Source organism: Corvus hawaiiensis, chromosome Z, assembly GCF_020740725.1.
Source record: "Corvus hawaiiensis isolate bCorHaw1 chromosome Z, bCorHaw1.pri.cur, whole genome shotgun sequence".
Taxonomy (NCBI): Eukaryota; Metazoa; Chordata; class Aves; order Passeriformes; family Corvidae; genus Corvus; species Corvus hawaiiensis.
The window spans coordinates 42649759-42677583 of record NC_063255.1 but is presented as its reverse complement, the minus strand read 5'-3'; the positions used below and the strand labels follow the sequence as shown (position 1 = coordinate 42677583).

General features: G+C 36.3%; 1 protein-coding gene across 6 annotated transcripts in view; it reads left to right on the top strand.

The window, feature by feature from the left end:
- Nucleotides 1-482: 482 nt before the first annotated feature.
- The window catches only part of VPS13A (vacuolar protein sorting 13 homolog A), a 108678-nt gene continuing 81335 nt past the window's right edge, over nucleotides 483-27825 (top strand). For 5 of the 6 annotated variants that reach the window (XM_048292952.1, XM_048292950.1, XM_048292954.1 and 2 more), the window contains exons 1-20: nucleotides 483-648; nucleotides 8516-8559; nucleotides 9042-9084; nucleotides 9973-10068; nucleotides 10349-10450; nucleotides 11126-11235; nucleotides 11503-11562; nucleotides 12610-12669; nucleotides 12865-12945; nucleotides 13381-13438; nucleotides 15442-15569; nucleotides 15776-15882; nucleotides 16559-16730; nucleotides 17102-17164; nucleotides 20931-21066; nucleotides 21637-21731; nucleotides 22528-22670; nucleotides 23959-24160; nucleotides 24241-24355; nucleotides 27097-27233. In XM_048292952.1, coding sequence (XP_048148909.1) covers nucleotides 549-648; nucleotides 8516-8559; nucleotides 9042-9084; nucleotides 9973-10068; nucleotides 10349-10450; nucleotides 11126-11235; nucleotides 11503-11562; nucleotides 12610-12669; nucleotides 12865-12945; nucleotides 13381-13438; nucleotides 15442-15569; nucleotides 15776-15882; nucleotides 16559-16730; nucleotides 17102-17164; nucleotides 20931-21066; nucleotides 21637-21731; nucleotides 22528-22670; nucleotides 23959-24160; nucleotides 24241-24355; nucleotides 27097-27233 — 2052 coding nt within the window. In that variant the 5' untranslated portion in view covers nucleotides 483-548. Of the gene's footprint in view, nucleotides 649-8515; nucleotides 8560-9041; nucleotides 9085-9972; nucleotides 10069-10348; nucleotides 10451-11125; nucleotides 11236-11502; nucleotides 11563-12609; nucleotides 12670-12864; nucleotides 12946-13380; nucleotides 13439-15441; nucleotides 15570-15775; nucleotides 15883-15912; nucleotides 15965-16558; nucleotides 16731-17101; nucleotides 17165-20930; nucleotides 21067-21636; nucleotides 21732-22527; nucleotides 22671-23958; nucleotides 24161-24240; nucleotides 24356-27096; nucleotides 27234-27825 lie in introns of those variants that run through there. The other variant, XM_048292955.1, reaches the window with a different exon arrangement.

Sequence of the window (27825 nt, the reverse complement as noted above, 5' to 3'; positions counted from 1 at the left end):
TCGGTGGCACCGAGCAATAGCACAAAAGTCAGTGGGCAAAAACGGGCGCACAGGAAGCTCCACCTGAACATGAGGAATAGCTTCCTTACTGTGCAGTGACAGAGCACTGGAACAAGTTGCCCAGAGAGGTTGTAGAGTCTCCCTTACTGGCGATATTCAAGAACAACATGCTCGCAGCCCTGCGCCATGTGCTCTGGGATGACCCGGCTTGAGCAGGGAGGTTGGACCAGATGATCCCCCGTGATCCCTTCCAACCCGACCCATTCTGTGATAAATCGTACCTTTCCAAGAGCGCATGTACGGAGCGATACTGGGAAGGAAACGCCCAAGGCAGGCGGACCTGCGCAGCCCCCACCGGCTGCCGTAGCCTCAGACAGGCCACGCCTCTTCCCCGCCTCGCCGCGCCCGCAGCCGGACGGGGCGGGACGGGGGCAGCGCTGGGCCGCCCCCGCGGGGTGGGGTGGGGCGGGGCGGGGCGGACCGGACCGGCGGGGAGCGGCAGGAGCCGGGCTGGCGGCGCTGCTGCCGGGCGGCGGCGGCGGGGCAGGATGGTGTTTGAGTCCTTGGTCGTGGACGTCCTGAACCGTTTCCTTGGCGACTACGTGGTGAACCTGGACAGTTCCCAGCTGAAGCTGGGCATCTGGGGAGGTAGGGGCCTGGGGCGCCGCGGGGGAGCCGCCTGTCTGCCCTCATGTCGCCGCGTGCCTTCCTGCCCGGCCGGGCTCGCACTGCCGCCCGCACAAGGGAGGAGCCCGGGGCGGCGCCCCCTGGGCGCGGTCAGGCCGAGCCGAGCCGAGCCGAGCCGGGCCGAGCCGGGCCGAGCCGAGCCGCCTGCTCGCCCGCCAACTCCACCACCGCTCCGCCTGCCCGGCCGCTTAAAAATAGCCGCGGGGGCGGTCAGGCGGGCGGGTTGGGGAGGTGGTGTCCACGGAGCCGTGGCTGCGGCAGTGGGGGGTGGCGGCGGCGCGGGAGGAGCTGCAGAACGGGGGAAAGAGAAACCGGGCGAAGTGCTGGCGGCGCATGGAGGGCCGCTCCTGTTTTGTTTTTCCCTACGGAGCCGTCCGTACTGTCTCGTAGCTGCGGACGGACCTTGGCTGGCCGCGGTGTCTCTGGTGCTCGCGGAAAGTTTGGGAATTGGTGGGCGGGCAGCTTGGAGGCGGGAGTCTGACCTGGCTCTGGGAATGCGAAACTCAACTGGCTTACGGGCGTTTTCCACGCCTGGAAGTAAACCGTGCCAAAGATTTTACTGCTCGTGGGAGTGAGTGGCCTCTCTGCGAACAGCAGTGCCATCCCGTTTTTTTTTTGGTGCTGTCATCTGTAGGTCTGGAATATTTGTTATTTTTAGCCTTAAAGAACCAGTAGTAGATACTGCCTTAAGTGTTTGCAGAGGTCGTTCCCAGCTGTGCTAGGTGAGGTAAACGGTGGTCTGTAGAATTAAATTAACGTGCTAGTTCTGATGGCAGTAAAGTGTTCTATTTGAATGTGCTCTCCTGAGGTCCCCTTGTAAGGTATGTGCAACAAAACAGCATCAGAGGTCCGTCAGACACAGACCACGAACGGATGTCTGTGCAGTGTCCACTGCTGGCTCGGTTTCGAATGTGCATCCCAGGTGTCTGCAGCATCAGCAAAAGCAAACACAGAGGTTCAAGGTTTTTTTTGCAGGTGCTTTCATGTATTAGTAGGTGTGAAACATCCTCGAGGTATTGCCTACCTGCAGTTCCATTCCTAGGCGCTCATATACATTAACCAGACTTTATAAGCTTCTTCTGGAGCTTGTTACATCGTGGACATTTTTGTTTTCATGCTTGTTTTCCGAAATGGCGTCCTTATTTAGTTGCATCTCTGCAGTAATTTCCCTTCGGTTAGTCAAGGCATTTATAGCATCTTTGTAAAGTTCAGTCTCTGTAAGGAGTCTTAACACAGCAACAGCACATGTAACTGCTGGAGACAAAGTAGTAGTCCTTGATCTATAGCAGTAAGGCTTAATATCACGTACCTCTTACTGATTAGGTGAGTCTTACTTGGAAGGTTTGACTAATTGCACCTTTCAGCAAAACTGTGTCAGCCTAATTGCTTGATTTATGTACTGAAGTTCTGAAGTTACCATAGTATCTTCTTTCTGTTCAGTGAAGACAGGCAGAATATTTAATGAAAAATATGAAATGCTTTGTAAATGTTTTGGGCAATGTTTATGCATTACAAAAAAGGTAGAAGTTTCTTTTACCAGCTCGCTACGTTACTGATGGTTAATCATGACAGCTTATGCCTCTGTGAAGCTACTGTTAACGGATTAGATGCATTGTCTCAGTTTAAAAAAACTAAAAAAAACCTCCACCAAACCCAACTGAAAACTAAAAAAAACCCCACCAACTCAGTTTTACTTGGAAGTTTCATATTCAGCTGCCATATTTTTTCATGTCTGTGGAATTTAATTTTCTTTTTTATTATCTCCTCTTCAAGAAGGTCTCATATATTAGAGGTTTTAGTATATTTTTATTTAAATTAAATTTCTCACTTCTCTAGTGTCTATGTATTAGAATAAAATTATTTTTTCTCTTCATAACCTGTCAACTTGTTAGTAGTGAATACTGATGTACAGCCGTAGTGAAGCATCACCTGTAGAGTTTTTTCCCTGGCCTACCACATGATGCTTTTTTTCAACTTAATAAAATTGTGTTTAATCATCTGTGAATCTGCAATATTTCTTTCATTTCAAATATCTCAAAGGACCCAGAAATTGCATTCTTCTATCTAAAAGGCAATGACTATTAGTAACAACAGCAGTAGAATACTGTTTTTATGTGGAGTGCATCATTGATTAGCAGATCCCTACACTCACAGTATACCTAAAGTGTGGATAATTTTTTTAGCTTGTTAATTACTAAAATTCTGTAACTAAGGTATTAAAATAAAAAAATTACTTTTTTGGCCTTCATATTAAAACTTAATGGTTTTAATGCTTGTCTGCATGCTCTGAAAGCATTTCCATGACAGCTATGTGTTTTCATACAGTGTTTGTGTGTCGTGATTACTAAACTTTACATAAATCATATACTATTGAAAGGAAATTGTCCTAAATCCATCACATGAAAAGAAAAAAAAAAAAAAAAGTTGCTTGTTTTTTTTCTTCCTTGTAACAAATCACCACTGCTTTTTGTTTATAGACTGAATATATGTATAAAACTTAATGTTACATAGTTTCAGCTTCTGTAAATGGAGAAATTTCTTAATGAGCTTTAAATGAGCATACTTGATATTAACTTTGGTTGAATAAATGAGAGAATTCATCATGCTGTATTAAAGCTATTCCAGATTCAATCTGTGTAGTAAAGTTGTATGATGATGATACTCCAGAAAATACATGAACATGGTAATAATTACGGAAATGCTTTGATTTTTTTTTTCTTGTTAAAAACCTCTCAGATTGAAAGGTAAAAATGTAGACTGTCTCAGTATTGAAGAAGGACATAATATCTGAAAACACTTGTGGCTGAGAATGTTGCAAGAACTGAAAGACCTGAAATATAAAAGGCAGTGCAGAAAGTTGAAGGTAGCTCAACCTACACAGGTAAAAAAGGTAATTTGAACATGTAAAGCTAATACTGGCAAAGGCAAGGCTCAGAAAAGAGGGTAACGGGACAAAATCACATGCATAAGGAACTCCATTAATATGAAGCAGGGTAAAAGACTAGTGTGTTAGGCAGCCATGAGAGAAAGCTATTGGATGGCTGATGCTGGGAAGGACAGTGTTTTTTAACTTCTTTTTGTTCGGTGTTTACTAAGAAAGATCGTTTCAATGGGCTGTGTTAACAAGTGTGGAAGTACTTGGCTTAGATAAACAGGTTAGATAAGTATTTAGGTGAGTTAGATATTTTTGAATGCTCTAGACCTGGTCAAGTTAAAATACCTGGAAAGATGCTTGCAGCAATGTGAGACATATGCAGTTATCTTTGACATGAGGTGAAGTGCCAGTGAGGTTTCCAGACAGTGTTGAGAGACCAAACAGTTGTTTTATTATACAGTTCATGATGCCATTATTTTCTTTTGACTATGTCTAAATAACCTTTCAGTGTCGTGGTCAGACCCTCTGTACTGCCCTTTAAAAAGCTTAATTCTCAGTTGGTTTGGCACACTTGCTTATTACATAATGTCTCAAGCATGTCTTACTTAACACAACTTATTACTTGAATAGCTGGTAACTTTTTTGGGCAGCTGTGTGAGTAAGATGATATAGGCAGATAATTGGCGTGTTTGTGAGCACAAAACCACTTTTTTTTTTTTTTTTTTTTTGCTACAACTATTACTATAGTGAAAGGCAACTACTTTTGCATGCCTTGCCTTGTCTAGGTATAGCAGGTGCAACCTCCTGCTCTCCCCTTACATAATAGTAATTTGAATTCACTTGAGGGATACATACTGTCTAGTAGTTTTTGTTGTCTTTCATGACCTGTTTTAAAATAGATGTCAATAGAGGAGGTATTTGGCAGACACTGATCCTCAAAGACTTACAGCTTGTCTTTAGAGGGTGTGCTTAAACAGAAATAATTAACGGCCCAAAAACAAGTGGAACATGACTAGCAAAGGCAGCTGTTTGTATAAAGTGATCAGGGGGGTTCACAAGCTGACAATGCTGTTGGAAAAAAGCAGAAATTTTGTTAAAATATGTGAACAGCAGTGTTGTGTACCGATCAGATACTAGCTAAGGTATTTGTGCTTTCTGATCTTTCCTCTCTCTCTGCTTTCCTTCCCCTTCCCCTTTATTTACAAGACAGCAGAGAGTGATTAATTAGGTAAAATCTGCAGGATTTTTATGTAGATTAATTTTCTCCCCTCCCTTTAACTTCTGTTTATAACCATAACAAAATTTCAGTTAGGCCTCTTTGGTGAAATAGTTTACCAGATCTCTTTTTGCAAGCTGAATCCTTGGTAGTAGATGTTGGTTCTTGAACTCAAATTCATGAAGCTATTTTGAGTATCTAAAATTAAAACTATAAACCTATTCTAGAATTTTGAAAACTTTTTAATTTTGTTGAATTATTCACATTGTCCAGAGATCAGTAAATCTAAAAATTTGCTTTATAATGCAGTCTAAATAAATCCTAGACTTTGCGATAGATATTTGAAACTGTTCTGGCTTTTATTATTGTTTCGGCTGGTAGCCTGCATGTTTAACTCTAGTTGTTTATACAACTCCAACTACTTGTACATACAGTTTCTGAGGTTGCTTAGTTGGGTAATTTTTAATCATGCATTGGATGCATTTCTGTCATCAAAACATCCAGTTGCTCCCGACAGGGGAACACCACCCCTGCCAAAAAAATCCCCAACAAACCATCAGAAAAACTAACAATCAAATCCTGATGTATTTCCTGATTTTTGTAATTAATATCTACTGTCAGTACTCCAAGAATAATTCACTAGCTGTGTTACATCCTGTAACTAGGGTTTGTTCCCTGATTTTCCTGCTTCTGTTTGTGGGGGCTTTTGGGTTTTTGCCTCCCATCCCCAACAGAATGGTCAAGATTCAGTGTAGTTGCACTTAGATCTACATTTCATTGCAAGGGAAATGACTACATATGGTAGAGACTAAATTTTGGTAGTGAAAGAGAGTACTGGCATGGTCAATATTTACTCAGTCTCTGTGCTAACCCATGAGTCTCTCAGGCTCTCTCTCATGTGTTGGAACAAGAAAGATCACATCAATACACAAAACCTAGTGCCTCCTTAGTAGTCTGTTGTGTGCTTTAATAGGCCATTCACTGTGGTTGTGACCCTCAACTGAGGTTTCTGTAAGTAAATTGTTATATTTTAGTAAATGTGTCTCAGTAATTATATACTAAAATTCAGCTGCCTGGAGTTCTACTAATGTGTATTTCTGCTAGTGATTCTTAACTAAAACATTAAAATTTTTAATTGTAAAATCATAAGTAAAAGCAGTGAAGAATGATGTACCCCACTTCCAAATCCTAGCATTTAATGTAGAAATTTTGAAGTCTTCCTGTTTGAAACATTATTGATTCCATGTTTATTGTCTGCTATTATGATGTGCTCAGGTAAAATGAGGAAGAGTTCTGCCTTCACAAAGTATTGTTTGTAAATGCTGAAGATAATCCTTACTCACTTTGCAGTACTTTGTTTTTGGAAGCATCTGGGCTACCAAATTATTGTAGCTTGAGTTATAGTGCCTCTGCAGAACTGTGGCATGTGTCAGACCCTTGCTAAATGAGAGGCAATGTTTACTTAGCCATCAGTGAAAATGAAGAAATTCAACCCAGTTAAACTGCTTCATGTGTCACGGAGTCTTACAGTTTCCTTATGAATGTTTTTAACGTGGCTCAACTGGCCTGCAGAAATTGCATGTTGTGCCTGGTAACTTGATTACAAACCTGGACCTTTGCTCTGGATACCATTAGAGTTACTTGCCATGAATACAATTACAGTTAGTGATATCTTCTTGAAGAAGCAAACGGGATGTGTTTTAGTGTTAAAATGGTCTCTGCAGAGTAAGCTTTATCAGGGAATAAATTTAGAATGGAGTTGAACCAATGGTATATAAAACTGTCACCTTGTTATTGCCCACAAAGACTATGTAGTTCTAGTTCCTAGAGTAGTTACAGACTACTACTAGGAATGCTTTCTTTGCTTTTTTTTTTTTTCCTTTTCTGTTGTTTCTGGCAATGTGTATGTATTTTAAGGCTTAAAAGCATCATCATCAGCTATCAAAAAACATCCTTCTGCATGTAGCATTTCTCTGGAGAGGCTGATGTTAGCATATGTCACATGTATAGACTTCTACTGGAAAGTGATTATGAATTGTTGCAATGAATAAATTAAAACGTTTATAACTTCATAGTATTTTGTGAGTGCTACAAGATGGATGGATTAGTTTACCTGATCAGCTCTTCCATATCAGTTCAACAATTTGAGCCAATTCTTCTAATCTATGCATTTTTGAGATTTGAGTCCAATTTCCCAAAATTGGTGGTACTTTGAACAGTTGTTTATCGCCATTAGCACTATATAACTGCAAGATTATTCTTCCAATTGGAGCTCCCATTTCCCCATACATTTTGCTATTTCTAACATGCATACCAAAAGAAAAGCGTTTTTGAGTCTATCAAATCTTCATTTGCAACCTCAAGTTGTATTCCTTTCCAGGCCTGTAATGTGCTTCTGGTTTCTGGAATCTCATTTATGCCCCTGCTCAGCTGTATCAGGTGTCTGTTCCATGTGCATGTGTTAATGCTATACAAGTAATTTGAAAGTAACCATCACAGAAGCTTCATTCTTGTAGATTTTGCAGAAGACATTGCTTTGGACTATGTGCATGTTTAAGTTATGAGTTTTCTGGTCCCAGTATTCCTTTTGTTATGGCAAGTGTTTGATGTGAAGTATATTGTAAAACTGATCTTGCAATTTGAATTTTCTTTGTTTAAGGACAGAAATTCAGTATACTGAATTTCTGTCCTTAAAAAATTAGATTACTGAAATGCTTCCTGTGAATTTTTGTGAGGCTATAAATAAAACTGGCAAGAGTAAGATCTTTTGAGGGCTAAAATTTAACTCGCATTTACTGTTCATAGATTTCTACAAGCATAGGAAACAGATGGTTGAGGAAAAAGAAGCTAACTTTTGGTTTCAAAATGGGTCCTTACAAAATTGAGACAGTGATTTCCAGCATTTTTACTTTGAGTAATTTTAGGTTATTTTTCATGGACATGCAAGCTTCATGTGACAATCTCAGATATTATTTTGTAGCATGATTAATCATCTTTCATAGTCTTAATCATCTTTCAGGGATATTTGACGTGTAGGATGTGGATCTGTTTCATGGTTAAGATTTTAGGAAATGTGGTGGTAAATCTTGGATAAGGGGTAGGATAAAAAAGAGAAAGACACACAGAGGTTAAAGTGCGGTACAGAGAAAGAAAGGAAGAAAGATTGGCAGTCCTGGCTCCAGCCTCAATGCAGCTGGGGTGTCCAGGGTCCTGGGGCACATATGTGCCTGGGTTTGATGAGGGTGCCTTTGCACAGTTAAGTTTTCTGTGCCATGGAGCTAAGTTGCTTGTTTACTATGCAAATGGGTTCTCATGTGCAGTTCCTTCTTCCAGACCTTTCTGGAAATGGGTCAGAGGGCTTTGGGGGTCTCTCGTGGTTTCGATCCCTCCATACTGGGTTTACCTTAGGTTGACAGTCCATGCCTGCTTCTTGACCTCATTGCTTTGCACGTGCTCTACTTCAGGAGCCAGAGCATAGACCTTTGTCTGAGAGGAGTTCTGGCTTATGTCTGTATGGCCCCCACTTCCTGCCACATCCCGTTCTTTCTCATGGCATGTTCTTAGCAACAATTCTTGGTTGACTCCAGTGCTATCCTCCATTGGTGTTTGAGACATACACATTAGTCCCCTTATCTTCTAGGCTTCTGTAACCCACTGATTTAGACTGTAGGACTTGCAGTGTATACCAGTCCTACTTTACTTATTCCAGTTTTACTTGTTGGCTTCTTTTTTTTTAGGAGCTGTAGCACTGAAGAATCTGGAAATAAAAGAAAATGCACTGGTAAGCTAGTGAAAATAACAATAATACTTGCAAAAATGATTCCTGAACTATGTTTAATGTGCATTTTTTAGTTCTTATTTTAGGATACACTTTCTTTTAAGTGGAAGCTTACTGATTTGCTTTCTTTGTACCCATGTAGATTATCTGATTAATTTGAGATTAAATTTAAAGGGGAAAGTGTATGCATTTTTTTTCCCCTTAACAGAACTTTCCGAAATTGCTAAAAGAATGTGTTTAGGTCAAAATCGGTACTGAAAGCCCTTTTTATTTTATAGCTCATGAAGCTAGGACTTTGTTTTTGGAAATGTATTTAGCCTAACATGGCTTAACAGTATAAATTGGTAACCAAATGCTTGCTTATTCATTATATTGAATTTTTTTTTTTAGTGGTTTGTTAAAATTATTGTAATATCTTTTCCTGCATTGGAACATTTCACAAGTTGCTGAATTGAGCTTAAATTTTCTGAACCTCTTTCTTTCAGAGTCAGTTGGATGTGCCATTTAAAGTTAAAGCAGGACATATTAGTAAGTTGCATTTTATCTTGTATACATGCAGGAATTTCTAAATATTACCTTTCCTTGCAAGTGACTTTAGGCATCCTAAGCAAGAAATTTCCGTATGTTCATTGATTTGTATACTTTGTACACTCTGAAGTTTGTCTCTTCTGAAAGAAACTTTCTGGAGAAGCTCCTTTTGATAAAGTATCCTCGAGTCTTGTTTAATCACCTCAATGAGAAAAGAGCCCAACACAGCAAAGATGAGCAATTGGTCAGGACTGGATCTCAGTCCTTGTCCTGACAAGACTCCATAACTGATTTTTACCTTTCGCTTGCCTTTTCATCTCCTTCCTTGTTTTCTTGTTGCATGTTGATTGTCTTGTAAAAGTTAGTGGTTTCTTAAAGTAAACTGAGTCTAAAGCCATTATGTGTCCTTTAAATCTACCTTGGAGTAATGTATTTTCTGTGATTGATTTAATATTTTATTAAAATTGGCACTCGGGTGAAGAAGAAGAGACCTCATGTAACTTCATGATCCCCGAGTTCACAAAACATAATATTTAGCTGACTGATGATGTATGAGCTGCCCATGTGCTTTTCTTGTTTCTGAGAGTGCTGCAGTGGATTTTCAAGGAGGGAGACATTGCTGTTGAGAAGGAAGAATGTAATTCAAGGGTTTTAAGGAAAGACAAGGAAAGACTTGATAGTTCTCCTCATGGAAAAACTTCTCATGTTGCTTGTGTGTTGTGTATGAATATACAACCCAAAGGACTTTTGCCTCAGATACACTGGGGTATTTTCTATCCAATATAATGATTTTTAAGAGATTTTGTGTCTAGTATCAATTAACTTTGCATTTCTTTTCCAGTCAACTATTTAACTGCATACCTCAACCTTTTTCTTCTGTGTTTGCAGGTCAACTTAACCTACAGATTCCGTGGCAAAACCTTTATACTCAACCTGTTGAGGCAGTCCTTGATGGAGTTTATTTGCTTATTGTGCCCATAGCCAGTAAGTTAATGTATCGGAAGAAGTGACTGTAGATTGGTGGGATTTCAGAAGTATCTGGAGTGGGTTGATACTGTTTTCATGACCTTTATTCCTAGTAGATACTCTAAGCAATTACAATTAAATAATGGAGTGGAAGTCTTTCAGTAATTTACATTTCATCACCTAATCTTTTTGCTGTTTTGTAACTGTTACAAAAAATGCAGAAATTACACCTTTTGAAACAGTATCTTTAAAAAAAGTATTTTTTTTGTTACTATATCTTTTTACATTATGTGTTTAGGCATAAAATACGATGCTGAAAAAGAAGCCAGGCAACTCTTAGAAGCAAGACAAAGGGAATTGCAGAGGATAGAAGAAGCAAAGCAGAAGATAGCTGACCAAGGTAAGAGTGGGAAAAGCTAATGAAAGTGGTGCTGCTTCTTTCTTTATTTTAATCCAGAAAGACACAGACTTTGTCAAAGTGTTCTAGATTCTTGTTTTTTCCTTATTGCTTAAAAACCTATTAGTTATGGTTTTTTAGGTATAATGGCCATTGCAGAAGCAGCATTCTGAAAACAAAAAGGGTTGAGCATTGACATGATCTGATATAAATTGGGCTTTTGAGATATTACTTTTGTATCATGTCGCCTGACATTTTCTTTCCTCTTTCGTAAGAAATAATTTAACTTTGTTTCCCATATCAAAGCATTTTTACAAATAAAGCTTTTTAAAGGTCTTCTTCATCCTGTTCTTCGATACATGCAAGTTCTTATCTTTAAATTCAACTTCCAGTACTTCCAAGAAATATGTATTGGCCACCTTGAATATTGGTGTGTGCTGGTCATACTTCTGAACTACCTGCTTCTTCACTCAGCAGGTAGTAAAGCTAGGAAACCTTCTGGTCTGAGAATATAAATGATGTAGATTACACAGAACAAACATGTTTTTGTACAACTGGAGTACAATGTAACAGAGAATTAAAATGCTTATCATGCTAAATTTGTTATGTTAATGTTTTGTCTAATTTTAAAAATACTGAAATGTAAACAAAACACTAAATTATTTTCCTTTTACATAGATAAAGTAAAAGAAGAGAAACAAGACACTTTTGTAGAAAAGCTAGTTACTCAGGTCATCAAAAATCTTCAGCTGAAAATTTCCAACATCCATATTCGCTATGAAGATGATGTAAGTATTTTTGTATATCATAGCATAAGGGATTGCTCACTGTAACATGAAATTGGGAACCTGTCTTGATTTCTTCCAGTTGCTTTTCATGCTGAGACAGTACTAGTAAAGCTGTGGAATTTTCTTAGTCTTATTAAAAAAAAATAGAAAATAAAACCTGAAAAAAAGCTTGTACCAAAACATAAAGATACTTAAATTCTTAGCCAAATATAAGTGCTTATAGAGCATGAAATAATTCTTTTTTTGTCTTTTCCTGTGTTCTATTAGATCACAAATCGTGATAACCCCTTGTCATTTGGGATTTCACTTCAGAATCTAAGTTTGCAGGTAATATTATTTTTCACCTTTTATCTGAAAAACGTGTTGATATATACCAATAGGTGAAGTTGTGTTTTTGTGTGTTGTGCTTCCGGTAACATACTGTTTAATGAAAGTGTAGCTATAATCATCAGCAACGCACAATGGTAACTACTTGGTTTATCAAATTCAGCATAAATACTGTGGTGGGTATGCCATTAAAGGTAAAATGCTAGCATTAAAATAGATTTTTAGGAGGAATCATCCTGCTGCACTTTGTGATTTCCAATCCACTTCGCTGGATTTGGGCTATTCAAACTCTGAATATTTTGCTGAAACTGACTTGAGCTCCAAGAAGGGAAGTTACTACCTGATAACAGGGAGTGGGGGTCGTGGTGGGGAAGGAAAAAGAAAAAAAGGATGATGTCTTTTTTTTTCAGCTGGAGCTCAATTTTTTTCGAACTGCACTTTATTGTGCTAAGAGTAGTCATCACAAACAGTATGGAATTTTTTTTCTGGAAGACTGTGTAGTAGCAATATGCTGATGGTGCTGAGTTGCTCTGATTCAGCAGTTTTTGCTGTGTAACTGCTAGTCTTAAAGAAAATATGTCTTAAACAAGTGCTACTTTCTTCAGTGACATGGTGATTTCATGAACGTTTGTTCCTAGCACATTGAAAGGTCTTCTTTAGGCTCAAACTAAAATGAATTACTTCCAGATTTATAAAAGAATTCAATCCCTTTTTTATCTCTGTTCAAAGAACCTGCCTAAAAATAATACTGGTGTGAAGGAAAACAGTTTGAAATACAGAAAACAGAATTTTATAGTGTCTTTGGTTCTTGTGTGAAGCCTATTAATCAGTGCATATTTTATAATTATACGTATTTTTTGGGGAAAGTAGCCTTATCAAGTTTTCACTTAAAATAATGGATTAATCATCTTAAATCAGAAGATTGTGTCCCAGTATTTTCCATGGCATTTAATTATGATGATGTTTCTTTCTTTTTTAGTAGTTTGTTTCGGTTATAACGTGTTGGTGAATTATAAACAGAGTAACTTCATTTAATTTTCATTTCAGACCTCAGATAAGAATTGGAATCCATGTTTACATGATGAAACAGCCAAGTTGTTCCACAAGGTACAGTATAAACTGTCTGCTAAAGAAAGAATTCCTAATAAAACCAGCTGCATTAGAATTTCTTCCACAGAAATTAAGATCAAGAAAAGTTGTAACTATATAGTCTCTAAACCAAAAGTAACATTCTCAATATTTTTATTCATCCAGACTTTGTGAATTTCAAATTATTGATCTAAAATTTGTTTGTATTTTCAGCTTGTGCGACTGGATAACCTTTTTGCTTATTGGAATGTGAAGTCGGAGATGTTCTACCATGGTGGTTATGATGAATCATTGGTAAGTAAAGCACGAGGTAGTGTATCTAGCTAGCATTCTAGTTGAAACTGGGAAGCAGAGAACGTGCTTCGCATTCAGGCCTGCTTCTGTTTATGTCAGCGTCCTGGAGAATTGTTTGTAGCTAAAAGCGTTTTTAGGAGAAAATAGTACACGGTTAAGGCTTTTATGTGATGGACATATAACACCCATCCGAGAAAGTTAAAAAAAACCTAGTCTTCTGCCAGTAACAAAATGTACACGATTGATCGTCACCTTGTTCAGTGATAGCTAAAGATAGACATAGCATTCTGTTTAAAACATAGATGAGTATTTGAATTTTACTTTGGATCAGGGGGATTATCTGAGAACTGTTTAAAAATGCTAACATTTTGTACTTTTAAAAGCTTTATCTGGAAATAGAAATGCAATTTTCTTTTAACTCTGTTGTGTGTGTAGGTTAACTTAAAACACGGAGTTGCCAGCCACAACGTGATTCCAGAGGGTTATGATTTTGGTAAGTGTTAATTAATTGTAATATGCATCCATAATTCTAATTTTTGGTGCATCTGAGAGGTTGTCACTTTGGCTGTTACTCAAAAATCTTAAGGAGTGCAATTTAATCCTGTAAGAGTAACTTACTGACACTTTCTGACACTGTCTTTGTGACAGTGAATACCATATTGTATAGGTAGCCTTAAAAAGCCTTAATAAAAATTTGTCTTGAGTCATGTGTCAATCTAATGGAATGTCATACATAGATCCTCATTGTTAACACCCATTGATGAATTCCTTTATTTAAGAAGCTTAGCAATAACATGTAGTCTGTGTAGATTTTGTGAATTTAGATTAGTTTGAGTATGTTTTTGAGGTCACCTGCTTTGTGCAAAGTGTCTTTGTTCATGTGAGGTGGAAACAGTAATCACACAGCTTTGAAACATTAACATTTTAGTGGGAATATTGCAAGTTACTATTGCTTTGAGTGTTTCTTACTTAAGTCGGAAAGCTGAAAGTCACATTGGCATCACTCAAACATGGTGATAGTTTACTTTCCATTGTAAAATACATGATTTGTATTTATCATGTGCATCTGTGTGATGGTTTAGAAACTGTTCACAAGGCTGAATGGCCTTTGAAGTGGCTTGTTTTCTGGGAAGAAAGTCCTCAGTTTACTATAGCCAGGGTTAAAAGAGACACTGTCAGCTTTATGCTGCCACTTTCCCCTGAGTGAGTCCTATTTTGACTGACAGAGAACTATGTAGCAATTTCTTCTGATTTCTTATCCATCTTTTTTGACTCTGGCTTTGACTCTTTTTTGTAAGAGAACAAGTGTTAAACATCGTAGGATGTTTAAGTCTTTATGTAGTAAGTTCAAAATAGGTGTATGTAAAGCTTAGGATTCAAGATTTACACTCTTTAAATTCAGCTGTGCCATCAGAGATGCAGACTATGGTGTTCTGTGGTAAATGAAAATTTGGTCCTGTTTAGGGCAAGTCTTCAGATTAAAACTGATAGGAAGGCAATAAGCATGAAGTCTAATTCTATCACTTGATGTAAATACAAACATTATACTTACATATGAGAATTACAAAAAATGAAGTTTAGGAACCTAAATACAGGGAGAAGATTAATTGAAATGCTATTATATACAGGTGTAGCTAGAAGTTGCATGGTTTCATCTTGCAAAAATGCCTGTTTCCACTTGTATGAACCTTTCAGAGAATTTGGAATATTTGCTATAGGTAGCAAATAGTGATATAAAATACTGATATATAGGTAATATATCAGTATTTTCTGTATTATGTATCAGAGATGAAAGAAATTGTGTTTGATAAAAATATGATTTACACACATTCAAGCAATATAAAAATTCTGATTGTTGGATCAATTGCTGAAACAGATTAAAATACTGAACTAAACATGGCGTCAAATGCCTGATATTGCCAGGCTATGGAACAGATAAAACATCTGCTCTGAATGTTTTTTCTTGTGACGTGCCTCACTTTTATGTAGAATCCATGTTGATTTTTTTTCATTCTTGCTTGGGCTTGGATTTAGAAATATGGAATGTTTGGTTTTAACCACTGTTGTGAGTATAATTTATCAAACAGTAAAGCATTCGTAACAAAAACAATTTAAAAAACCTTATGGAATAAGAGTTCCTATAGTGAAATAAATGCTATATTTGAATCTGTCTTGTGCTATAAATGTATCATAGCCAAAAAAGAATACATTTGTTACAAATGTAAACTATTTATTGAAACATCTGTATGTAGTTCAGCATACAGGAAAGTTTGTGGTGGTGATCAGCAAAAATTTGTATGATAAATGTTGCCAGAGTGAAACTGAAAATTTAGTTTAGATTGTATTCTATTTTAAGCTCTGTTGATGGACTTAATGTTTTTCAAGTCTAGCATTTTAAAACTAATAATCTGTCATAATTTAAGATAAGTATATATAAAATTAATTACAGTCTTCAATAATTTAATTGCACTTTTTGTATCAACTTGTGTTTTTTAGTATTCCGCCCAATTTCAGCTAGAGCCAAACTCCTTATGAATCCTCGATCTGATGTTGACTTTTCATCACCAAAAATGGACTTAGATGTAAACTTACAGGATATAACTGTTGAATTCAATAAGCCACAGGTACAAACTATTTTTCTGAAGTTATATGTAATGTGGTAAAAAATTCAGCTAGCACAAATAAGAGAGGCAGTCTTAAATTTTTCGGTGTACATATGGAATCTATTAACTTAGTCTTGTATTTCTTTGTTACTAATTTTCTCTTCAAAAAGAAGTTTGATACTTGTTGTTCTCAGGTAATAATGCTCAGTTTGAATTTCTTTGCCTAGTACTTCAGTGTTATGGAGCTTCTTGAGTCTATTGATATGATGACTCGAAATCTGCCATATAGGAAGTACAGACCTGATGTTCCATTGCACAACAACGCCAAGACATGGTAGGCAACCTCAGACTTCGAAAATAATTTGTTGGTTATTACCTTGAAATAATTACCAAGGAATTGCTTCTTACTTAAGGAGGTGAGAACTAATTTCCTTCTGAAAGGAAGTCTTCTCTTTTGTTTTTATTAGTTTTTCTTAAGCTAGTATTGTAAGAAGTTGATAAGGACCTCAAACCAAAGCTGAGGACACAATATTTGAAAACCTGTGATTGCTGTATTAAAGACCACTGTCAGGAACTTAGGTCTGATAGTATTCTTGTATCATAACTTTGTTTAAATGAAGGCCTGCTTGCTATATGTTAGGTAGTATTACAAGAGCATAGCTTTTTTCTAAAAATAGGTAAACCTTTTCAACACAGATGGCAAGGATTTGATTTCTTTTCTGAAGATTCCATACAAATATATTTTTTTGTTCTCACACATACATGCATAGATTTGTGGGTATTTTTCATACACAGTTACCTTTGAATTTTAGGAAACGGCAATCTGTCAACTTTGGGTGGGAGAAAAAGAGTAAAATTCTTAGGTTTCTCAACTCATCAGAAGTGCAGTATTAGTCAGGGCATTTCATTCTTTCAACTTGATGTTATATTTAGTGAAAGTCTGCAAAGGCTTAGGAGTCTTTTCAATATACCAAAAGGAAGGTAGGCTATACATTTGTCTTTGCTTTTAGGTGGAAATACATTATTTATGGCATCCTTGAAGTAAATGTTCAACCTAAGCTCCAAATGTGGTCATGGGAACATATTTCGCATCATAGGAAGCAAGTGAAGAACTATAAAGAGATGTATAAAACCAAGATAACATCAAAAAAACCTAATGAAGAAATCTTAAAATTGTTGGAGGTGAGTAATTTTGTGGTGAAGGCTTAAATATTGTTCATCTTGATACTTGTTCCAGCTTAAATGTTAAAATGTTCATAAATCGATCGAAGTTAAAATAAGATTTTCAGTGGCCATACTTGCAACTTAGTCACTACCTTTTTCTGTGGGTAATATTAACAAATACATGAGGTAAGTCTTTAAATTAGAAACTGCAAGAAAGAACAACTTAAACTGAGGTGCTTTTCTTTTCCAGGTTTCTTTGAAGTTTTCAGATTGAGCAAATTAACTTGGATTGCATAAATTTAATTGCTTGCTGTTGTTTCCTGTAAAACTGAGCTGTGGAATGTAACAATTGTCAAATTGTCAAAAATAATTTCTCACCTCTCTTGTAGGAATTTGAAAAAGCCTTGGATATTTTTAACATCACTCTAGCGAGGCAACAAGCAGAAGTTGAGGTAAAATTGCATCATTTAAATAAGTCTATGAATAGCTGAAACATGAGGTTGTGGAAATTTTAGGCAGACGCCGTTTAGTTATGGTGATCGAATTGGGTATCATACAGTCTTCCGATTTTCCTTGTTCATGGTTTTTTATTATAAAGTGTAGTTAATTTTTCAGCTTGTAATGAACCAAAAATTAAATAGCTCCATATACTGCTTCTTCAAAGTGACTGATCTGGGATAAATTCTTTTCTACTTCTGGTTGGAAAGAACTGCTGTGGAAAATATGGCCAAAGGATGACCGAAGTCAAATTGGAAACAATTACACCCAAAGCTGTGGGGTTGGAGGGTCCCTCCCTGCGCCCCACAACGGCCTGGACCATTAGTTTATTCCTTTTTATTCATGGTACTGTGTTACGTAGGCTGATCACCTGCAGTATGTTGACTCTTAGCAAAGAGATGCAATGTTTCTATTTGCAAATGTTACTCAGGATAGAGCAAATGCAGAACAGATTTAAAGTAGGTAAGTGCATTTAGGTAAGATGATGTGACTTGTTTAGTTACATTTAATTTGTTAGCCTTGGTTTTCCTAGGTTAATGTACTGCTTAGTTTTCCATGTAGTGTCTGAGCATCTTTCTAGGACACTGAAGTGAAATACTTAGAGTTTTTCTGAAATCTGTGAAGTGATTTTTCTCCATTAATAATGCACCTAAAAGTAAGCAGAATAAGAAGTTTGTAATCTGAAAGAAGGCAGTAATTAATAATTAAGCTTTATAAATATCAGTTACTGCTTGTAGCAGTGCTTGAGAGCAATTTTTTTGTTTGTTTGTTTTTGTTTTAGTATGTGAAGTATATTAAATGTGGTATATATGTAATTGCTGGAGTCATAGATACTGTGCTTCTAACCCAAAACTCTGAAGAGGAATCTATATACGTAATTTTTCCTTCTATTTTTCTATATGTACACTCACATTTGAATGCTTGTGTTATCATTATCCAGACTGTAACAGAACCAGAAGGAACATTCATGGCTGTTCCCCTTCAGTTTGGCTGAATTGTAGTGCTTTTCAAGGGGTGGGGGAAGGTTTGGTTTTGATTTAGTTCTCATTTGATCTTGGAATAGTCTTATCTTGTAGTGTATAGTTTCTCTTGGTTTTATCTTTTTCCTCCAGCTTCTTGCAAGGTGATGGAAATCCTGAAATATTTCCTATCTAGTTTTCGTCTTCTTTTCCCCAGTATGATTGTGCTGCTTACAAAAGGTTATGTCATATTGCATTCCTGACTACCTTCAAAACCTGAGTTTTAAGATAGCTTCCTGTAACACTTAGAAGTAGGTTGCAAGAAAATGAATTTTCAGTTGTTTGGATTTTAAGTCTTGCATTTGAAAAATGTTAGAAGTCTTGAAAGATGTGCTAGATGATTATCTGAATATATTTCAAGGTATTGAAAATCAGGTCACAGTGATTCTAAATTGAGTTCTATCTCCATTTATCTGTCAGGACCCATCTGTGTTATTGTTATCAGGTCATACCTCTGAAAAGAGATTTGAAGGACTTACAAGAGCCAAATCTGCTATTGGTTTGGTATCCTGACAGTTAGCCTTAAGTCTGCCAGGTATTTTAAGGAGCACCCATTAGATGTGGGCTGAGTAAAGCCAGGCAAATGATCCTGCTGTTTCCAAAGCTTTTCTGTTTCTTAAAAACATACGTAAGAGTTGAATTTCAAGGGCTTACTTTTATCTAGACATTGAAATCAAGTTCCTCAGAAATCACGTTTGTGATCACAGTGCTGATTTTCTGGCAACTTTGTAGCCAGAAAATAAAGTTTGGACTTTATATTCCAAACCTCAGACCACTTTTGCTACTTCATCATGAATGCTCGAAGTACCAGATAGTAGCTTCAGTGAGCTAAGTATCAAGTCTCTGTATCAGCTTGAGAAATGTTACCCTGTTTCAAGTTAGGGCAGACTTTTGGGATTTACCTAAGTAAGAACATAGGATGGAGTTATGGAATCATGTAGGTTGGAAAAGACCTGGAAGATTACCAAGTTCAACTGTTTACAGAAAATGCTAAGTCTACCAGCAAACCGTGTTCCAGAGCACATCTATGTGCCTTTTAAATACCTCCAGGGATGGTGATTCAACCACATCCCTGGGCAACCGTTTTGCTTGGCAACCCTTTCAGTGCAGAAACTTCTAATAGCCAATACAAACCTCCCCTGGCACAACTTGAGACTCTTTCTGCATGTTCAGTTGCTTGTTCCTTGAGAGGATAGACTGACCTATCTGGCTGCACCCACATTTCAGGTAGTTCTCTCTTTTAGTCAAAATAGTTGACCTTGCTGATTAAGGTTTAAGTCTACGACTGTGTTGATTACTAAACCATTGTAAATGGAGGACAGAGAAAGCTCAAGAGGATTCTTCAGCAAATTTTTGTAGTTCCCATACTGCACAAATTTTTTTGTTCTTCTTTGCAGAAGTGGCTTCTGTCTGCAATCTTTCTTACCCTGCACTCTGGTGCTTCTGCCTCAGACACATTAAGAGTCTTTAAACATCACCTATTTGCCATGGCAGTTGTCATTCAGCACCAACCCCTCAGTATCCCAGAAACCTGTAATTTCACAGTAATTTAACATCCTTTTATGTATGACCTGTCCATTTTTACTTTGGGCCATTCACTTTGTGACATCTGCTTGATGACATGGTAACCTTTATAAAGAGGACTTTGAGGACTTTGTTCAAACTTCTTGAAGCTTTGTGTTGTTAAGCTGACATTCTGTATCATCTCTCGAGGTGAATCAATAGTATAAATTCAGAAGCCTTTGTGTTTTTGTGGTGAGTCCTGCCTTCCTTTGGCCAGTAGGTATATAGATGTGATAAGTCTACTGACTTATAGTCAGCTGTTTTCCCTAGTTGTGTTGCAGAGATCTTGGGGTTTTGAATGCTCAGAAGGGATCCCTGTCTCGCTTCCACTAGATTATCTTTAAATTTAGGGCTTATCTGCAACTGTTTGTATATTTTTGGATCGTATCAGTCACAAAGAAAGTTAGTTTGTGTGGATCACTGCAGTTCTGAGAATCACTTTGTCTTTTAGATCTCTTGATGTTTGTTTGCTGTCCACATGACAAACTTTCAGTGGTCAGTTTTTGATGTAGTCTACACCTTCTTTGAGGACCCAGTATTGGAATCATCACTGGCATCAGCTAGGACATCCCCTAGTTGTGGAAATAATGAGTGTGGGAGAAGGGAGGGCTTCCTTACTATTCTAACTGTATGTGTCACATGCAGGAATAGTTAGAGTAAATACTGTATTATGGGAGTAAATACTACTTTAATTGCTTTGGGTATCCATATTGTAAGGAAAAATATAGGGCTAATGTAAAATTTGTCCTGTGATGGCTATTTAATTGATTACATATGTTATTTTAAATGGTTTTTTATAAAGCTGTTGTAGTAATGTAAAACACTATATAATGTTGGGTTTTTTTATGGTGAAAGCTAGAGAGAAAATCTGCTATGTAAGAAATGTTTATTGACATTTTACATGCTCTGTTGTTTTGCAAAGGTGGTTGTTATTATGCAGAATAAAATTGGTCCGATAATGCACTGTGTACTTGAAAAAGTGACTAGAAGGGGAACTGAAAAACAACATTTTGCCTTTTTAATGGTTGTCTAATTATGTTCTGGTGTGTTAGAGCTGCCTTGGGTCTATATTTTTCTTAGGAAAATGAAGAAAGAAGCATGAAGAAAATTACTTACCTGAATATTTTTTAAATTTAAGGCAACTAAGGCTGGATTGAAAATCTACAGACCAGGCGTAAAACAAGATGATGAAAATTCTGGTGGCTGGTTTAGCTGGATATGGAGCTGGTCAGGTGAAAAAAAGGATGAACAAAGCCAAGAAATAAAGGGTTCAAGTATGATAATTTATTCTTTTTGTTACCGGAATCTATTAGAATCCTTGGTCCCTAGCAGTTGGAACTTTGTTATCAAATTACTGCTGTTTACATGTTCCCTTAGCTTTTTCTTTTGCTGATGAAATTGTTAATTGTATGTAACAGAGGTTGTACAATTGTACAACTCCTTCCATAGTTTCTTCTGAACTGCCTTCAATACAGTAGAAGTTAATGGAATGTAAAAAATTTTACTTCAGTTTAAAATTTGTCTATTTCATGCAATGTATGTTTGATTTATGAGGCGCCTAGTAAAGATTATGGAACATAGAAAGTAAATCAGAAAGGCTCCTTCTGTTGTTACCAAGCTAGGAAATAGAACAGGTAAGGAAAAAATTGTAAGAGCATTTTAAAGCATGCTTTAGATTCTCAAGACTTGGCTTTAAGCCCCAGGGTATTTTCTTCTACTAATTCAGGGCAATGTTGACAGTATCTATTGTATGTTATAAAGCTGCTAAGCACAGGGAAGTGTATAACTGTTTTCATTTTTCATATACCTATACTGAGTTTACCTAACCTCTTGAAATGTGACAGGTCTTGAAGAATTGATGACACAGGAAGAGAAGGCTAAACTTTATGCAGCAATTGGATATAGTGAAACAGCTGTGGATCCAACCCTTCCAAAATCAGTAAGTCATAGCTGACTATATGATACCAAACAGTTGGTAGCTATATCTACTAATAAAAATCTACAGATGGTAGGAAATCACTTCTAAATTACTTGAAGCTCTATCTCTATATTTGAATACTGTTCTGATACTTTTTAATGAAGTTACTGCATGCCGGATTTCTACATAACAGAGCATCATTAGATGCAGTTTCAGTATAGTGGTTATAAAGCTTTCTTTTAGATATTCTGAAATAGTAAAGAATAAAATTTTGCTTGCTCTAACAACAATAAAATCGTAGATTTAGTGTATTGTGGTTTAAACATTGAAGTATAGTCATATATTATCTTAAAATATTCAGAAGCTTTTTAAGAAAATGCACTAAGGAATCTTAATAAGGGATCAGAAAGTGCACTGGAATATAAAATATGAGTGATAGTAGATGAGGTAGAATAAAGGATTATATAAAGAAAGAGGTGGTTCAAGGATTGTAATGGGGAAGAGCAACATTTTGAACCATTTGAAAATAGTCTGATAAATCATCTTAATGTGAGATACCAAGGATTATATGATGAACAGCTTTCTAGCTTTGCAAGAGACGGTCTTTATCACAAAATGTGGTAAAGGTATCAAAGACAATTGTTTGTAAGGATAGTCTAGTCTTTGTAGACTTTTGCACCAGCTATGCTACAAGCTATTCATGCATGAAAACAACAGTTTCAAACTTACTTGTAGCTGTCATCTCTTCATAAACTGTATCAAGATGTATATTAACATATTTTATACTCTTGTGTTGTTGTTTTTCTGGCACATGTAGTATGAAGCCATGAAGTTCTCTGTGAAGTTATTAAGCATGTGTATATCAATAAGAGAAAACAAACAAACTCCTAAGCTGGTAGAATTTGCATTAACTGACTTGAGTACAGTATTTACCCAACGACCAGGTGCACAAGCAATAAGGTGAGCTTTCTCTGTCAAACTGGTTTTGCTCCTCATGAAATGATGATGATGTCTAGTAGGCATTTTAAGACTCTGTTATGGTATTTAAGTGGTCAGTTCTTGTGCAGTTTGGAGTGGAATTACTCTGCAGCTAACAGATGAATCATGGATACTCTTTCCATGATTGGTTTCTCTGCCTCTTCAGAGCTTTTTGTGCCAATACAGATACACTCCTTCTTTTTTTCAGTTTGTCATTGTTGTGTGCAAACAATCCAGTTACTAACTTGTTACTTGCTTTGAAAAGTGACTGTTACGTATCCTCTTGAAACTTAATCTGAACAAGGTGATCTCACAACCGCTTGTTCATGGGCATTTAACATGACTGAAAAGTTCTTGTGTTCCCAGTTCACTTTTAGATTTATGGAAGAAAGATGTAACTGATGATTTTTCCTTTGGTTTGTGCTCTCACAGTAGGTGGTGAAAAGCATCTACTGAAATATTTCAATTTTATTTCAAATGTAATGACTTAAAAATTCTGGGAGAAGGTAAACTTCCTGTTTTAAACCTTGTTCCCTCTACTTTGAGACATATAAGTATAATCTGTGTATGATACCAAGATACCATTGATCTTGATTATTTTTATGCATATTTTTTTGTTAAGTTTTGCTTAAGGGTTTTCTGTTGGTACTCCTGTGCATCTAAATAGCCCTGATAATGCTATTGTACTAAGAAAAAAGGAAAAATACTACATTTTTTACAGTGAATTATTTTTCTTAGAGTATTGGGAGATAAAGGTCTTCAACTGAGAGCTGTTACAGAGGTGAACAGTGTATTGGAAAAAAAAAAATCCAATTAAAAAATACCTCTTGGAGTAATGAGACTATTTATCTTTGTTTCTTTTATTTCTCTGCACCAGAACCCTTTTCTCTCTGCTGTATGTCTGTTTCCTACTATAAATATACCTTCTAATTCCTGAGGTCATACTGAAGAATTCCCATTTGTATCTCTTACCTGCCCCGACACCTGTCCTCATGAAAACTGTATCGAGGAAGTAACTTGGATGTCCTTTCGTATTTAGACAGGGGCAGCTAACAGACACAAAAGATAATGAAATGGAAAACAGTTAACACATGATTGTATGTATTAAATCCTTAGAATAAGCTGTTTATATTTAAGGTGGGGTAGAGATGTATTGTACTGGTTAGTGGGGGGGGGTTTTCCCCATCTGATTTTTTTATACTCTTACCATCTAATTGTACTTAGCCAGATGGATATTGCATCTGAATAATCTGCTTACATTTCTTTACAGGTTTGAAACAAAAATTACCTCGCTTGAAGTTACAGGCGTGTCTCGAGAAAAGTGTACACCCTGTCTCCTCTCTTCTCGAACAGTCTATTCAGATGAGAGTACCTCACTTTTAAGCATCATGTTTGAGACTAATCCTTTGGATGAGAAAGCAGACCAGAGGATTAGAATAGAATCACAACCACTGGAAATAGTATATGATGCAGTAAGTAAATATTTGAATAAACTATAAATCATCAAAAATCCTGCTTAACAGTAAATTTACCATGGGTGTTTTTTTAACAGATGACAGTAAATAACTTAGTGGATTTCTTCAGACCTCCGAAAGATGTACATTTAGAGCAATTGACATCAGCAACTCTGATGAAACTTGAAGAATTCCGTGAAAAAACATCAACAGGCAAGTGCTGAATGCTCTTCTGATGGCACACTCAGACAAATTTTAGATTCTAGGAGTGTGAAAACTGCATTTTTCCCTATGGAGATGTATGCATCCAAGTCATACCTTTCTAACACACCACCTAAATAAGTTGAATTATTCAATCTCATTGCAATGTGTTGATTCTAGGTATTGAATAATTTTATGTCTGTATCTTTTTAAACTTCACCTATTTCTACATATTTGTAAGATATACATATCTATGGTTATGTAAAAACTATAGATAGTCTTTCAGTATTTTTACTCCATACAGAGTTAAAAGAGTGTTATATCTTCTGTTTAGTTCATCTGATATGTAAATGGCTTTAGTTATTTAGTACTCCTCAAATACTGATACTGAGATATTATTCCTCTAAGTTAACCTCTAAATCCCTTTCAGATTTCTTGTTTTTGGGGACATTATGCCTTTGTATAGGTGTTTTTGATTTTCTGACTTCCTTGATGAATACTGATTTTGATTCGGATTGACTCCGTTCAAGTTATATAAAATATGTTTATCTGCCTTGCAGCTGCTCAGCTTTACAGCCATTTCGCTAGTTTTCATTTCATCCTGTTTATCTCTAGACATCTTACATTTTAAGACATGAATGCAAGTGTTGAACAGTTGAATACTGTGAAGACTGTATGAGGTCTGTGGAATTAACTTGTTCTAGTAAGGATGTCTGAGACTTTGTACATCAGAGCTGTGTCCAGCACAGTGTCCTGTCTCTGTGGATGGGAGTGGATGCTGAGGGGAGATTTAATATATAAATTATTCTTAAAAGAAAAAAACGAACAATGGATGCTTTCTTAAACCTCTTTTAATTTTATAACCTATTAATAATTAAATTGTAAATATAAGAAAATCTGAATACTCAAGTGATAAAGAATTTAAAGAAAACTCAAGCAAAATGTTTATTTAATTGATTGCTTTTATCTGGCTAGTACTGGGAGGGAAATCAAGTATCAATGGTATCTTTATTCATTAGTTCTTCTTTGACTGAACTATTTAATTAAGGACTAATATCAGATAAACCAGAGTTATGTGAGTCATCTTGCTTGTCTTTTCTTTCAGAAATTTCTTGAGCAATATTGAGTATATTGATACAACAGTTCATTGTTAATTTCTGAGATGAAATTTTAAATTTGCTTAGATAAAATATGCTTGGTTCTCTGTTTGTTAGCACCAAATACAGTGGTGTTGATCATAATTAGTTTTTTTGTGGAAATACGAAATTGTGCTCTGTGTTTATTACAGTTTAACCATATCATTACTGTAGAAGTATACCCAATACTGTTTGTACCCTCATGAGAATGCTGAGTTGCCTACAGTAACCTAAAACCTTGTTCCAGTCACAAATGAAAAATTTGGTGGGAATGTCTAAAAATATGTGGTACATTGCTTGTAAAATCTTGTCTGAGTCTTAGAGAATTTCCAGGGAAAAAATATTTGATCTGCAGAATATTCTGTTGCAAGGGACTATGCTAATCTCAGAGGTAGAATAAGAAAAATGGAAATGTATAAATGTAATTAGTATGTTCAGACCTGCAGTCCTCAAGAATGAGTTCTTCACACTTTTCTTTGAAGCAGTAGAACATAGCTGGAAAACATGGCGGAACTGTGAACTGCAAAAGTGAAGGAACCTGCTACACCAGAATAGTTACGATTTTCAGCACTAAAAGACATTACAAAAGTTTGGTTTACTGGAGGTCAATTTATGGACTCCGCTACATTTTCTTCCCAAATAAAAGAAACAAGAAAATATTTGCTTGACCTTTCTACATCACTCAAATTCAGTTAGGCAGTGCAAACTGAAAAAATCTTACTCTTTTTATTATTCCAGGTTGTTTTGTCTTGCAAATCTTGAAATGTAGTTGCCATCCAGTTCTTTACTGACTAGTCTAGCTCTCCAGTGGCAGGACAACCTTTGATAATGTAACAGTTTTAATTGGTTTTTTACCAGTGGATGTGCTGAATGTCATGTTGTCATCTTCGTAATTCATTATCTCTACTTCTTTGATCATCAGCGTGTTGTACATGGTAAATATTTAATGGATTGTGGCTGCATCGTAAGGCAGTTTCCAGACTAATTTGAAGCAATACCATTCATTCCTCTTCAGCTGAGCAAAAAAGCAGAATTTGATCTCAAATCTTATGACTGTCTGATTTTCCCAACTAATTGCATGATTTTTAAGCATAATTTTTGTAAGATTATATATCTGCATATCTTTGATATCTCAAGATGGAGATGCTTGTCAGCAGAGTTAGTGTAAACTTCTGTATCTCAGTATTAGCAAACACTAGTAGTTTGACCAGTGCAGTTGGATACTCCCAGTAAGAAAATCTAGAGCAATTAAATTTCTGAATCTATGGAGCATAGTGGGTTAACTCAGTAATTGCAAAGTTGCAGTTCACATTCCGGTTCTTCTCAATTCATCTCTGCTCAGTGGGAAACTTTTTTGAGTTTGCATATGTCATGTTGTTGTTTATACTTGTTAGCAGTGTTAGCTATCATCATTTCATGTAGTTGATGCTTCTTTAAGACTGCCTATAATGATTGGTTCAGAAAAAATATGAAGATCATATGTACCTTAGTTATCCGGCGTACAGAGTTTATTTAAAATTAGACCTGATTTTCTTTTTATTGCTTTCTTTTAATCCTATAGGTTTTGTATGAATTACTTTTGTTTGTTTATATTTACTAATTGTACTGTTTTTTCAGGTTTGTTGTATGTTATTGAAACCCAGAAAGTTCTTGACCTCAAAATTAACCTCATGGCTTCATACATCATTGTTCCACAAAAAGGATTCTATGATCATACATCAAATTTACTACTTCTGGATCTTGGTAGTTTTAAAGTATGTATTTGCCTAATGCACTAATTTACCAAAAATGGTAATTCAGCTTTTACATGATTTCCAGTTTTGTAATTTGCATTTTATGGTAGTGATTAAGTAAAAGTATCTCTTGCAGTTTATATATTAAGTATTTATTTTAAAGTGCTTTCTAGTCAAGGCAGAAGTTACTGAACTCAGTGGATTCAATGCAAAAGAATTTCTAGAAAATACTCTTTCCCTAGTATGAAACTACTGTTGATGTTTTGGACTGTTACATGGAAAGTGTCTAATAATTTTTTACATTGCCTTACAATATAAAATAGTGAACTTCTTTCTTATGTGATTAAATGGTATTCTTATTTTTCATATTATTATTACTTACCTCTTATGTTTGAGATAATGATATATCTTTTTGACTTTTACCTTGCATGAAGTATGTAAAATTATAATTTATCACTACAAAATCATAGAAGAGACTTTCCCCATATTATTAGCGATCTTCTTACTCATTGATGAACTTGTGTTCTTCAGGATAAATGATCTTACATGTGTACAGGCAATTTAATTTTTTTTAGTTGTACTCTGTGTAAGATTGATTCTGCCACTTTCTGTT